This window comes from Propithecus coquereli, unplaced genomic scaffold (assembly GCF_000956105.1).
Source record: "Propithecus coquereli isolate 6110/MARCELLA unplaced genomic scaffold, Pcoq_1.0 Scaffold32, whole genome shotgun sequence".
NCBI lineage: Eukaryota > Metazoa > Chordata > Mammalia > Primates > Indriidae > Propithecus > Propithecus coquereli.
In genome coordinates this window covers 2,944,515-2,959,445 of record NW_012148841.1, presented here as the reverse complement: position 1 = coordinate 2,959,445, position 14,931 = coordinate 2,944,515, and the positions used below count along the sequence as shown (strand labels likewise).

The window sequence follows — 14,931 nt, the reverse complement described above, 5'->3', positions numbered from 1 at the left end:
GTAAAGGCAAATTAGTTTTCTAGCAGAATTGTTATATTTTAAGAGCCTCCATATTTTGTGTGACAGTTTAGGATTATGAATGGAAAAATATCCTTTCATCAAAAAGGTAGACCTGCATCAGAGATGGAAGACTGCTGCTACCTTCTAAACACTTCCATTAGGAATAAAACTGACATTTTATGTTATTATTAATATAATCTTACTAGGACCTACTTGCCATTGAGCAATTAAACTCGGTTCACTGCAGCCTTGGTGGTCTCATATTTATTCATGAAAGTAGCTTGGCTTACACTGTCTATTTGTGCTACCAAAAAATGCTTTGACATATAAAATAACTTTCAAAGACTGATATTTTAGAGTTTACTTTTCACTTCCCCTCACTTACATCTGTCTAATTCCAGGATCTTTAAGTTTTAAACTACTGAATGAAATAAATTTATAAGCTATAGTAATGGATCTAATTTCTAAAATACACGGGAAAAATATGTGCTCTACCACAGCTTTTATTTTACTATCTATCTTACTCAAGCTCATCATGGTAATTTTCTATTTCAAAAAGAATCTGCTAGACATATAAACATTACCACAGTTTTTTCGAAAGGTATCTGAAGATACCATTTTTAAAAATTAGGTTTCCAAATTAATTAAAATCTACATATTAAAAATGGCAAACATGACTTAATTGGATTTACTGATCTCCATTATCAGTATATTATAACTAAAAAGTGACGCATAATGTGATATATTAGAAACTCCAGCTGAAAGGCAAATTTTTTCACAGATCAAACTATAACATAAATCATACTAAGGATAACAACAATGCTTTTCCCATGGGAAAAAGGTACAGAAGAACCTTCATAGTACATTGGAGGACATTTAAAATGATAATGGTATTAAATATTTTTTTTTATCTTTTTATGATTCTAATGCTAAAGTCATTGGCAAAAGTGTCTTAACATTTACATATCATCTTATTTTAATATTTCACTAAAGTAAGATTGTGTTCAAGAGAACATATTGTGGGGGGTATTTTAATTAAGGACATTGGACACCAGCAATGTTAGAGCAAATCAGACCAGGGCTTGACCTAGCACAGTGTTCAGATGTAAGGATGTTCTCTGGGAAGGCAAGGTGGCCTTTCGTGATCACGTAATAGCTGCCTCTAGCTAGGGCATCCATGAATTTATTAAAACTTTTCTTAAGCCTTTTGGTATTTCCAGCTTGACTGTATTCGAGTGTTTAATTACACGGGGAAAGGAGACTGAAGCCAGGAAGGCTCAAGCAGACAGATTTTTCACAGCCTTCAGAGCTCTGGTTGTGAGCACCATGGATGGATACTACCATGTGCGATGTGGCTGCCACCGTCACTTTTTATTTGGCATCTCCAGTGGTATGCTGTGGTGGATAATATTATTAAACTACCCCCTTCTTCCTAATGGCTCTGCTGTTAGGATGGGAGGCAGGGCAAACTACAAGCCTTGCTCACTCATAACAAGGAAAGAGCAGCAGAAAACCTGACAGCTTAGAAACACCACCCATTTGTGATAAGTCATGAATTGTATGTGTATTATAATACTAAACAATGAAAGAATTCAACTATGAACAGTGAACAACAAAAGAGCAGGATAAAAGCCATAGAGGTGAAAAACACAACAGACTGTTTTTGATGTGCCACAAATCATAATTTCGTTTCAGGTGTAGTGCTGAAAACAGTTTGCTGCTCCATTATGCTCTTTAACAGGACTGTGGTTACTTTTGATTGCTACCTTTGCTGTGATACTCACTGCTTGTTATAGGTTAATGCTTTCTAATTTCTAGAAAGAAAAATTGATTGTGTGAGCTCTCTTTGAAGAAATTTCAGAGGAATTTCTACTCTAAAGAGGTTATACCAGAAGGCACATTACACCATACATATCCTTGACACTTTTATGATCCTACACGTGAGTGATGTCTTACTGCAAAGGAGTGTGGACAAGTTGTACCTCATAAATTGTTTATTTATAATAACCAAAGTTCAATGTGAAGAGAAAAAAGTTTGTACGACTTCAGTCATAATTCAACTTGGGTTCAAACCAAGGAACAGAACCCTGAGGGAAGAGTTCCAGGAAATAAGGATTTTTCTTTTCTGTCTATTCCTAGCTGCATCTGCTCATTGGCTCCTGCTTCCAAGGCTGCAATGTGGAGCATGCCCAAGAAATGCCCTCATGAGCTGAGGATGATAAGACAAACCTTTAGAATAAGCCTGGCTTAAGGAAAAGTGAGGCAACAAGACTGGGCCCTCCTTCCTAAATCAACAAGCATCCATTAGAATCTTATTTTCTTAAGATTCTAAAGTGAGCCACATTCATTTTCTTTGGGAAGCACTTTATATTGCCTTGCCTGGTAATAAAAAGAGGAGTTGTGATAGGCATCTATCTGCAGTTATCTAGGAATAATCTTTCCTAAGGGCAGGAGACATGTGAGATTAACTCCTTTTCAGTTCCGTGATTATTGTGATGTTGAACTTGACTTATTCTTTGTGATAAGAATGAGGACTGCAAGGCACAGTACTTCAATGCGTGAAGCTTTACTACTTGCATTTTCTACTTAGTTTACCATGCACGGGATTAGTATATATGTACAATTTTCTGGGTATGGAGGGAGTTTATTGGGAGTTTGGCTACCAAGATGAGCCACCAATTAAGCCTTCACCCCAAGTTAGGGATGAAACATGTATAGGAAAAAATCCTAGTAGCCAAATAATTTAACTTGGAAAATTATTTATCTAAGTAGGTGTTAAAATTTTTATTCATAGTCTGTACATTTAGATATATGCTTTTCTTGGACAGCAATGACGTCTATTCCTTGAATAGATTATGCAATAAAGGGAAACCTCATAATTTGTCATTCAAATAAGGACAGTGTCTATAGGGTAAAAAGTGAGCTGTTAATAATTATGCCAGGACAACACAAACCAGGACCGTTCCAGGAAAACTCCCACATGTAGTCACTCTAGTCTCGTGGGGAACTAGGCCATTTAAAAAAGTTTCCTATCACGTCAGAAATATATGCTTGAAGCAAGGGCACAATCATACATAGAGAAAGAATGGCAGGACGAGATGAGAGGGAGAAAACAGTAAAGGCCTTTAGAAATACTTCTTTTCCAAGGTGAGAGATGATATACATAGTCCAGCTTTAGGAATGTTAGAATACAAACACAAAATTCAAGCAGTTCCTCTTGTGATTGCAAAAAAATGCAAGCCCTTCCTTCATGAGATTCATGGGAAAAGGATAGAGAAGCGTGAAGTCAAAAATAGTAGGGCTTGTCCCACTATACAAAGGTGGATATTTTCCTTTGCTTTCAATTTTTAAAATTGCAAGCAATGGGGACAGGAAGAAGTCAAATATCAACAGAGACTAATACAAACAGAATGGTGACAAAAATCTTTGGTAGAGATGGGAGTGGGGAGATTTTTTCTCTTTTCTGGGAATAGGTAGTAATGACATAGGGTCAATGTTTAAATAATTGACATGAAGATCCAGAAGTCCCATTGGTCAAATCTGTTTGGGGGGACTTTTTTGGGGGGGGGCATGGTTCTACTTTTTTATATGTAAGCTTAAGCTTATGTGAAATTAAGTTAGTGGGAAAATTTTTTCTTTTTTGCAGAGTTCTCCTATTTGGACTAATGCGATTTTTGATAATTCAAAGATATCTAATACATCCTTCTGATTAAACATCAATTTTGCATATGAAAGTTGAGAAACTATCATAAATGTCTAATTACTTTTATTGCACAATTCCACACGTTAAAATACCGATATTATTTGCTGCATTGTGTGATGTAGCCTTGTTCAGGAATTGTTTTCCTGTGTGTTATTTGTTTGTGTCCTCAACTTCCCTGCAAGCTTCTAATGAGCAGAGATTATTTCTCATGACTTTTCTCTTGGGGAGGGCCTAGCAGAGTCCTAGACACATAATGAGAGTTTCATATATTCTTGTTGATTGATGTGGAGCCTGCCGTTGCCACCTCTGGGCACTGTGCCTAATGCTCTGAAATCAGAGACATTACCAGCCTGCAGGGTGGAAGAATCTTCCTTTCTCTGCCTTCTTCAGTCCTACCTCATCTTGAGAAGATCTCGCGAAGATAGGCTGTGTCTAGCTTTCCTCTCATAAGCAGGTACCTGTCATGTTCTGTTTCATGTGGCTCTAGTATCTTATGGTTGTCTTCGTTTGTTTACAATCACAGCACTTTTCCCCAGGAATACACCTTTATTAAGATGTCCTGTGCGTGCACATTAAAATGTCAGCATAATCTAATTATGAGTCAAATGAGGCACAGCAGCATTTACATCATTTGATAAATTTCTATCATTTGCAGGGGACTGGTGACTTGAAACCAAATATTTCGTGACAACTTTGATAGAACAAACATTCTGTAGCTCTGTACAGCCCGGGCTTGTGAGTGGGGGGTGTCTTTTTATTTGGTGACTGCAACCCAGTTTTGCATGTGAATGCAAAAATCTCTTTAGCTTTGGACATGGCTGTAAGGAAGGATACCATGAGATCACGATGGGCTAGGGAAAATGTCAAAGGACTTAGTTTAAATAGCTTTGGTTAGGATTCCCTCCCACATTTTCCCTGGTCTCACTGATTTTTTTTTCCTCCCAGGAAAAAGTTTAGAGACACAAGAATAAATAGAGCCAAACCTAAATGTCATGCATGTGATTCAAAGGAATAAGAATAGGAGTGTTTCACAATAAAAAATTTTGAACATGGATCTTTTGTTTGGGTGCATACATTTTATGATCATTGCCTAAATCAACTGAAGAGGATGAGGAATAGACTGAGTTTTTCATCCATTAGTTTAAAAAAAAATTTTTTTTAGTATTACTATAAAAATTTAAATGAGAGAATGAAACTTGTCCTTTTTGGAAATAGAAATGTACAGAGGGAAAAATGCTGTCTTGTTTTTTAAAGACACCCACATGACAACAAGAAGAGTGAACTAATCGGCTAGACAGAATACAGAAAATGCCATTGTGCTCTTTTGGTGTCCTTAATCTTCAGGGGTACAGCTTTTCTTACCTTGACATGATTTCTGTCTTTCATTCACACTCCATTTAGCGTTATGAAGTAACACGATAGAAAAGAGAAGGATAGGAAAGGAAATAAGCTTGCTCTTTTTTGGCTTCCTGGGAGTTTTGACCCTGAAAACATTACTGAGACCTCAGAAACATTAGAGAGAAACAAGAAGGGGGATGCCATTTGGGCGGCAGCAGCAGTGGCACAGGCGAGGTCACCGAGGGGGGAGGGGGTGACGTGGGGAGTCGTCAGCATGTTTGCTGTTCTGCAGCTGCAGAAGCGAAGGGGGATAAAGAGCTCCCAGAGGAGGACTGAAAAAGAAAGTTACGGGAGGTTAAGGTGGATTAGTTTGCTTGGCTTGTTACAGGTGAGGAGAGGAAAGGCAATGAACAGAAATGGTGTTGCAGGGGCTGGATAAAGAAAGCAGAATTCTTTTAGAGTTGAGAGAGGGTCATGTACAATTCTTGCTCAGAAACTGAGGGCGCAACTGTATCAGAGAAGAACCACAAAGAGAAGACTGAGAATAAACACCAACATTGCCTTTGTCTTGAATAATAAAGCTTTGCATCGGCCAAGAAACTGCAAAAGGATGGAAGCAAATGACTAATGAAGAGACAAAAAGCCAGAAGGAAGTATCTCTTAATGCTCCCTAAATATAACCATGAAATCAAACAAGCCAAGGACGTGAGGATGATATTTTAATCCCGCAACGTGTTTCCACCTTCCACATTAGAACCACACTCTCTCTCTACTTGTTTACACTCATTCTTCTTACTTCTCCAGTTAAATGTCTTAGAGCAGACATATTACTCATCTTTGGTATTTTCCCACAGTGTTGAGAATAAAGTGAGTACTCAATAAATACTTGGTTATTGAAGCAGAAAATGTATCAAGAACTGCGCTGAAATGTCTTCAATTTTTTTCAGTTTAATGAGCATTAATACCCTGAATTCATACCCTATATTATACAGCTAAAAATGCCTCCTTTGTTCTTACTCTACTACAGCAAAGACATTCTAATGATACAATCCTCTAAAGATATTTCAGTTGTTCATCTAGAAGGAGAAGAATAAACTATGGTGGCTCTGATGTAGCCAATTCTTAAAAAAAAAGTGTGTATGTGTGGGTTGTTTCATTTTGATGAAAATGATTTCTCGATGGCCTGCTGTCCTAACTATTCTATCAACCAAAATTACTTCTACAAAGAGTTGTAGAGGATCAGGGAAAGGTATTATGTCTGCCTTTCCCTTTACCAGCTGGGTGCATAATTCTCAGCCCCTGAGCTCATCAAAAGAGTAAGCAGATTTGAGATCCTCTGAGATCACACACCATTTAAAACCTGCTATTCATGCTTCCAATGATAAAGTTGGGAAAAAAGACATCGGCAGAACACTGAAGCAAAGGAAATCAGCACACCATAAATGGGAGCACCAGGGACAAAATCCTTCTCACTAGGCTGGGTTACCTGATCACTGACTCAGATTCTTACTATACTGTGTATTATACACTCAGGCCATTTAGATTGAAGTCCTCTAACATGTTGTGGAGATGACCTGTAAGATGGCAGAAAGAAGCATGACAAATGTACATGCAATATTAAAAGACTTCTTTTCTTTTTTTAAATAGACATAGGGTCTCCCTCTGTTACTCAGGCTGGAGTGCAATGGTATGATCACAGCTCACTGCAGCCTCGAACTCTCCTGGGCTCAAACAATCCTCCCACTTCAGCTTCCTGAGTAGCTGGGACTATAGGTGCATGCTATCACTCCTGGCTAATTTTAAAAAAAATTTATTTTATTTTATTTTTTTTTAGAGGTGGGATCTTGCTACATTGCTCAGGCTGGTCTTCAACTCTTGGCCACAAGTGATCCTCCTGCCTTGGCCTCCCGGAGTATTAGGATTATAGGCATGAGCCATTGTGCCTGGCCAAAAAGCCTTGTTTTCTAATGTTTATAAAGTGCCATGAAATAATTTTAAAAGACCTTCAGATAAGGTGACAAGTGCATACACAATATTTTCAGACGGAACATTCAAAGGTGTCTGATTGCATGAAATGAGAAGCAGAAGACTCCGGTGGGGATGATTGGCACCTGGCTCTGTACTGCTTTCAAAACCAACTGATTTTATGACTGTGAGTTGGAAAGACTTGGCTGACATTTTACTCAAAGCTCTAACTTCAATGGCTGCATTCAAGGCTCTAAGAAAAATCTAAGCTTTAGATTCAAGATCAGATTAATCAGATACAAATTTTAAATATTTCTTTTCCTTATTTGGTGACTGAAACAAAACTAGCAACCCATTCCCACTCCCCAAAAATATATTCTTGATTTTCCTCAAGTTCTTAGGGGAAAAAAAGTAGGAGACAAAATTTAAAACTGAAACATATAATAAGCTTACTTTTAGAATCAACAGGCTTTTAAAGATAATTTTAGACCAGCTGGCTCTACTTTTGAGATACTTTTGAAACTCAGAATATAAAATCATTCAGATCATTCAGCCTCAATATCTCTCCTGTCAGAGACTCAGCTATTATTAATGTACCCTTGTTGTATGTGGCTTTCACTTACGCCTACTTTCATAAATGGCTCTAGATTTCTCGTAGAGCTCATATGGGTCAGGCTTCCGTGGGTCAAAGGCCTCTGTTGAGTCAGGAAAGGAACTCCTGTGAAGTGCGGGTGGGAAGGGCAGGTTCTGCGGTATGGCCGGAGCAGATAAGCTCGTTTGAGGACTGCCTTGATTCTCCCATCGGTCTGTTATCTAAAAAGTGAAAGAGAACAGAGAAAATGACTGACAGTGAATCCTTCCCTGCTATTTCTCTTGTCACCTTTATGTTAGACATTCTTGCCTTGTGGACTTTTCTTCCAGGAAACATTAAAAACTTTGGTATAATTGCCTTGAAAGAAAAGATTCTATTTGTATGCAATAAAGCATCATAGATTGTTATAAATACAAATGGTGCCTGACTTTTGAATGTAACCCTGTCATCTACTAGCAGGCAAATTTTAGCAAATCACTTAACTTCTCTGTTTTTTTTCCCCATAAAATAAAGATAACATGTGTAACTGAGTAGAAAGGTATAGTATTCCTTTTCTAAGATGGTCCCAGTACATTACACCACTACTATAATACTAAAGCAGAAGATGAAGTAGCTGCACGTATCCATCTGTTACCTGTGAATATCCCAACAGCATCCTATACTTCAATCACTTTCCTTTCAGTTTATAAGTAATTATACGACCATCTAGGATTCAGAAATTGTTCAAAGTCTTCTAGGAAGCCTCATTTACTGCTGAGCTGGTGATTTCTCCCCCAAAATGCTACTATCACAATTTATTAAAGACCTATAGAGTACTTCCTAGTTTATCATGCTCTTTCACATACATAATATTCTTTGGTCCTCACCATAGCACTGTGAGATAGATAAAGCAGAGATTAACATCATCCTTTATAAGGAGGAAGCCAGGTTCACTGAGATCACCTATTGGCACCACCAACTTCACCTTCATCCAACAATTAACTGATTCCTTACTCAAACTCAACTTCTGCTTTTCTGCTTTGAATAAACCTGTAGTGCATGTAAAAAATTAGATTAGTTTACCCTCCTGCTTAAAATTCTGCACTGGTTCAGCATGGTCCTCAGGATAAAGGCCAAGCTCCCTAGTGGGTGTGGTGGGCTTCTCTTGACCCAGTTCTGCTCACCTTTCTCATGTTGGCAGTGGTCTCTCCTCTTGTTCCCTAGGATCCACCAGGTTCTATTTTGCCTCTGAACCTTTGCATACTTTCTTGATTTCTCCTTCTCCATGCAAAGTTTACTCATTTCCCACTCTTTCATTCCCCTCCTCACTTTACCTGGCTACTAGATTCAGATGTGACATCTCCTTTCCTGGAAGGCTGTTGCTGCCCATTTGGCCCCTCCTGGGTACTCTGACAGCACCTCTACTTCCTCTTACCCCACTCATCACATCCGCCTATGCTTATACATCTGCCCTTCTGGGTCTCAAATAGGTCATGTCGGGGACAGGGGTTGTGTCTTTATCCTTGCTGTATTATAGAGTGCTCAGAAAATGTTCATTTAGTAGATGAATGAAGTGATGAACAAAATATCGTCACTTGAAAAGGCAGTTTTCATATACAATACTTTGAAGTTGGCAGGATCATATCTTTCTATCCCCTACTGTATTGTCCTGCTTTTGTTTTCACACTGGCTATATTTTGGCCAGGGCTCTGATTGTAGCTCTGACCTGTCAATAATCAATATTTTAAAGCTGGAAGGGATGTGAGGTACGATGTGCTCCAGTGTTTTTCAAACTGCACATGCCCTGGGTCACACCACAGATCCCTGTGGCCCACCCTGCCCACCTGGGACTATGGCAGGGGTTTGTGTTGAGCCAGCAAACTAGGAAAGAAATGGGTCACTGACCCTTCTTTCAGTAAGATTGGCTTCATTTTAATTTTTTTCTGTATGAGCTACTGCCCAAGATTTCATGTGATCAAAGTTTCTATAGCTAACAAGGATGGAAAACCCCTAGTCTAGTTTAATTCCCTCCTATTCAACATAATCTCTAGAAGCACAGAGAGGGTAAGTGGCAGCAGCAGCTGTCAGTGGCAGATCCTGGGTCAGAAGCAACCTTTCACTCTAACAGGAGTGACTGTTTACATAATAACACAGTGGGGGGAATAACTGGTAAAGATGGTTAGAGTTTTAGTAAATTTTCTGCTCAGTGCGCCTTGTGCTCCCATTTAGTAAAAATCTTTAAATATGCAATTCATAATTCATTTGATAGTGAAACTCATACAGAAAGTCATTCTGGATTTCTCTGGTCATCCATTCTGGGTGGCTTTGCTATGCAATGGAAGACCACATTTGTGGCTAAAGGAATATCCTTTAAAATTTTTCACTTTAATTGACTTTAGGCACTTTGTGGATTCATTCCGGCTATGACTTTCTTCTGTTCCCAAACATAAGATACTAAATGCAAAAAAGTAAATAAATTAGAAATATGGTTAGGGGAGCTGTAGTATCCTGCTTGTCATCATGCAGCTCCAGCCAATGTCTATTTCTTTCTCTCACATTGCACTGAGTGTTATCTGATAGCCACATGTGTCTTGCTCTTGCTGGTATCTGTATTGTTCATGTATAGTCATTGGAGCAAACATGCTTCAGTTAAAATATTGGTATTTCTAAAAAAACAATCTTAAAACTACAGAACAAATAATGCTTTGGGCACTGTTTGGAAAAGTTTCTATGGCAGATTGACAAATTTTACAATTTCTATAGCACAGAGGTTGGGAAATTAGTCAAGATTCCAGTTCATGCTTTGTAAAGCATTCGAAACTTCTTGCTGTGACATTCATCAACCCTTGAGTCACTATGTCAGAGTTTCTTAAAAGACTGTAGAGCAGAAAATCACTGTGCCCATGAAAAAGTAGATTTACCATTCCACCCCTACCCCTTCTTACCCTGCTCCCTCCAAACCTGGTGGCTTCCAACTCCGAAGACCATGGGGTAAACCAACTGCCCTGGGATCAGAGGTCCCCTCCTTCTCTGGGGATGGTGTGCTGACCTGATTGTCCCTTTGGAAGGGTGGATTCTGTTGACTCCTCCCTAATTCCTTACACACCTTGGTCTCTGGACTTTTGTTTTCTACCTGGGACACTCTGTGTTCCTCTCTACCTTCGTGAACCTCCTTGATTCCTGATCTTGTCACCATACCCAGGTCCATGGGCCTCACTTGCTCTACCTAGCATCTTCCTGGCCTTGAACTGTCTAGAGTTTGTGTTTCCTACCAGGTGACTATCTCTTAACAAGGCTTCTTATTGGGTATTTCCTGTCTGGTCTCAGTGGTGTCCATAAACTGGGCTGATATTTATAAACATTTCAGTAGAGTAAGAAAAAATGGAAATAAAATTGTTTTCTGTATTTGAGAGAAGATTGTATCTCTGCCAGCCTTGGTGAATGAATGGATGTCTGTCCGTATGAAAGGGCAGTCACTGAAATAGCAGTGGACAGACTGGACATACAGTTCAGATCTGGGTATCAAACAGTAAAACAGAAAAATCCATTCGTGGTTGTAGCTAATTATTTTTAATCCCAGCTTTTGATGCTATGGTGTATATAGAGAGTAGAGGGGTTGTGAATAAGGCAGGTTATTTTTTTCCTCCATGAAATACTATGTCTAAAACTTGTTTTCTTCCTATAGAAATTGGGATAGTTTAAACCCACTCCCTCCCTATTTTGAGCAGGGCTGGGAAATAAAGGTATTTGGCTTGATTCTGTACTTGAAGCATGAACTTGAGCCCTTGCAGATGGAGAGAATGAGAACCCACTATAATTAGTGTATTACTTGTTACACAGGAAGTGACTATGTTGACATGGATTAGCTTAGGATGTGGATCAGTAGGACAGAAGAGCATCAGGGAGTGACACAGGACAAGGAGGAGGCTAGATCTCAGCCAGGATAGTATTTTCTTACTCTGACTAATGGTGTCATCAATCCTCCTCAGAGGAGAGAGTGTATAAATTCATATACTGTGGGTATATCATTATATATTTGTTTTGAGTTCAGTCAACCATGTTCATTTCATAGAGTCGATTCAAATGACTATTAAGATTATTTATTTATTAAGGGTTCATGCATGGGGGTCTGCTTCCTATGCTGATAGTAGCTTATACTTTTGAGCTCAACATGTAGAGGCATGGTTTTAAGCACCTTGCAAGGATTAACTCATAGAATCTTCACAATACCCATATGAGAAGGGTATTACTATTACCTCCATTTGACAGATGCAGAGATTGGGACACTGAGAGCTTAAGCAGCTAGTTCAAAGTCATATAGCTAGTAAGGAGAAGCAGCAAAACTTGAACCCAGGCAGTATGCCTTCAGAGCCTGTCCCCTAAACAATTATACCATACTTCCTCTCATTATAGTCCTCAGTCTAATGAGTTTCTGGTAGATACATGCATGACATTAAATCTACAGCCCTCTATCTTTGCTCAGCCTAGGACCTGGAAGTCCAAGTCTTAGCTTTTGTAGAGATACACAGGTTCAGGATTAATTGTTTGCTGAGTTCTATAAAACCTTTTAGGAATTATTGACTATGAATGTAATTATTATAATGACAGCAAATGCTGTAATTACACCAAATAACATAATTTGTGTAAATGTGGAACATACAAGGAAATCACTAGATTGCATAATTGTAGCACCATGATGAGTTTGCAAGTTTCCTTGTTAAATTAGATAAAGATGTGGGTAACCACAGAGCACAGATTTAAGTGTGGTTGTGAAAGGAAGGAACTATTTTGACATTGGTCAAGGTAAACCAAATTTCACTTTAATTATTTAAAAATACCTCTTTTCAAAATCACATGCATCAGTAAGTGATTTGCTAAGCCCGAATAGGACTAGTTTTCCCATCGGATGTTCTCTGTGGATTAAATAAGCCACGTCCTAAATGAGAACACGCTCAGCAAGAGCGTTCTGCTTTTCCGTAGCACCCTTCCAGTCATGAGTTTTAGATGTTTCAGTTAGGGTAGAGTACTCTAACACACCATAAAATGGGATCCCAGAAAACCAGTCTCAGCTCCTGGGATTTGGGCCATTAGTAGTTTCAACTTATTGGCAAGTAAATACCATCTCTAACTGCTAAGTCAACTTGGCTAACCTCGCCTTACACAGAGATTATTAAAACTCACCATCCTCCTACATCAACATAAAAATTTTAGTATGTTTTATAAAGGAACTAGGCCCAGAGAGGTTTGATGATGACAGAGATCTCCAGCATCTGAAGAAGATTCAGATGCACCACTTTGAGTGATTGTCAGGTTTGGCAGAATATATATAAAGTATATAGAGCTTAAACATATATATATGTGTATATACATTCACATATATAATTTATATACATATATATGGAACTAACACACACACATATACACACACGCAACACACACACATATAGCTCTGTGGATATTAAAATGTTAATTTAAGTATAAATATATACAGAGTTAAATATCTTGTGGACAAGATTTAATTTGCAGGTCAAGACTTCTGGGCCTATAGTTTGCATTCTTTCTAAAAATCCCACGTGATAAAGACTATATAGTATTTCTCACAGGGGAAAAACAAAAGGTTTCTAAAGTATTTTCATTACACCAGATTGAGTAGTGTTAATGTTCATTTTGGAAGCATATTTTTAAAAAAGGTTAGAATGGTCTTTACAGGAAAGTAAGTTGAGTTATTCTTGTACTTGTGGGACAAATACATGCCAAAGGGACAGAGAGGATTTGTTCTTTTGACATCACAAAATATTAGAAGAGAAAGATATTTTGAGGTCGCCCAATTCAACTCTTATTTAATGGGATTGCAACAGTAACTAGAAGTAAAGAAGCATAATAATTCCAACTTACAGGCTTTGGAGTTTTCCATGGAGAAAAGAAACCTGTAATAAAAGAAAACAATATTTGAACTTTGAAAATACACCCCATTACCACCTACGGGCAGTGTGATATTAAAGTACTTATAATTGACTTTAAATTAGTTAACAGCAAACAATAACAACAACAAAAACAAAATTCTGCCTGGCTGTATTGTCTTCTTTAAGGAGCTCATATAATTTCATTGGAATTATATTAAGGATTCTAAAAACATTTCCTTATTTGGCACCTGAGGATTCTGAGGCACGGAGAAGGTGAGTGAACGTATGTCAAATCATCGGCTACCTTACAAGACCCATGACAGAATCATCCTTAGGGATTTCCATTGAATAGCCTTAGCAGGAAAGAGGAGGAGAGGATATAGATAGCAATCTAGATTTTTAAAAGTAAATATCTTTGCTTAGTATAAGAAATGACTCTGCTTTATTTGCCTGCTTTATATGGTTAAAAATCAACCAACAAACCTTTATTATTCCTAAATTAAAAAATAATGTGTATGCCTACATTATGAATCAATTCTACTATACATTTTTATGTGACTGTTTCCCCACTGAGATCTTCTATGGAGCAGACTTCCATTTCATTATCCTTGTACCCCAGTGCTAGCATAATGCTTTGTATGAAGAAGCAGCTCAAAATTTTTGTTAATTGAATGAATCATGTACCATCAAATCCTTTTTGTCCAACGTACTGAGCTCTGTCTATTATCACAAGTGGTCTGATGATTAGACTAACCCTGTTGTGATCCAAATGACTATTAAGATAATTAAAAGTAAAGAATAGGTTAATTCTCTTTTTCTTTTATTATTGTTATTTTATCATATAGAATTAGTTTTTTAAAAGGCAATAAAAACAAGCTTAAAGTAGTGGATGGAGAGTAAACTGATATATATTTGCCCCAACAATACAAAACTTAATCTAATATATAAAACAAAATTACTGTCTTTTCATTTATCTTCTCTCTTTCAACAATTTCCAGTCAAATTAATATTAGATGGTGTCTGATAAATGCCCAATAGAAATGAATATTGAAAACATGCCACATACTGTGTTCATCATCTTTAAAATTGAGACTTGTCCAAAATGGAAATGGCTAACAGCTATTCCTGTTTCCATTTATAGGAAACATCTACAGAAATCTGGACATACATCACCTACATACTTTAAGCAATCTGACCCAGGCATGGCAAAAGTACTGATTGCACCTCAATGCACTGTTGTGAAGCACTGATGATTAATTTTATGCAAAGAGTAAAACTATATAATTCATCATATTTTTCAGCTTTCTTTGGAACCCAGAAATAAAGTTAATGCTGAAGTATATAATAACCATCTTCCCCAAGATGCTTGGTAGAATTAACTCTCTTTTTCTCACATACTCTGTTCATTCTTATCTCTCTTTCCAGTTAATGAAAAAAATTCTGTTCAATGT

General features: G+C 37.7%; 1 protein-coding gene across 1 annotated transcript in view; it reads right to left on the bottom strand.

The window, feature by feature from the left end:
* Window positions 1-14,931, bottom strand: part of MAGI2 (membrane associated guanylate kinase, WW and PDZ domain containing 2) — a 1,576,038-nt gene that overhangs the window by 154,258 nt on the left and 1,406,849 nt on the right. The window contains exons 11-12 of the mRNA XM_012650290.1: window positions 13,473-13,504; window positions 7,630-7,819 (exon numbers count right to left, since the gene is read on the bottom strand). Coding sequence (XP_012505744.1) covers window positions 7,630-7,819; window positions 13,473-13,504 — 222 coding nt within the window. The remainder of the gene's footprint in view (window positions 1-7,629; window positions 7,820-13,472; window positions 13,505-14,931) is intronic.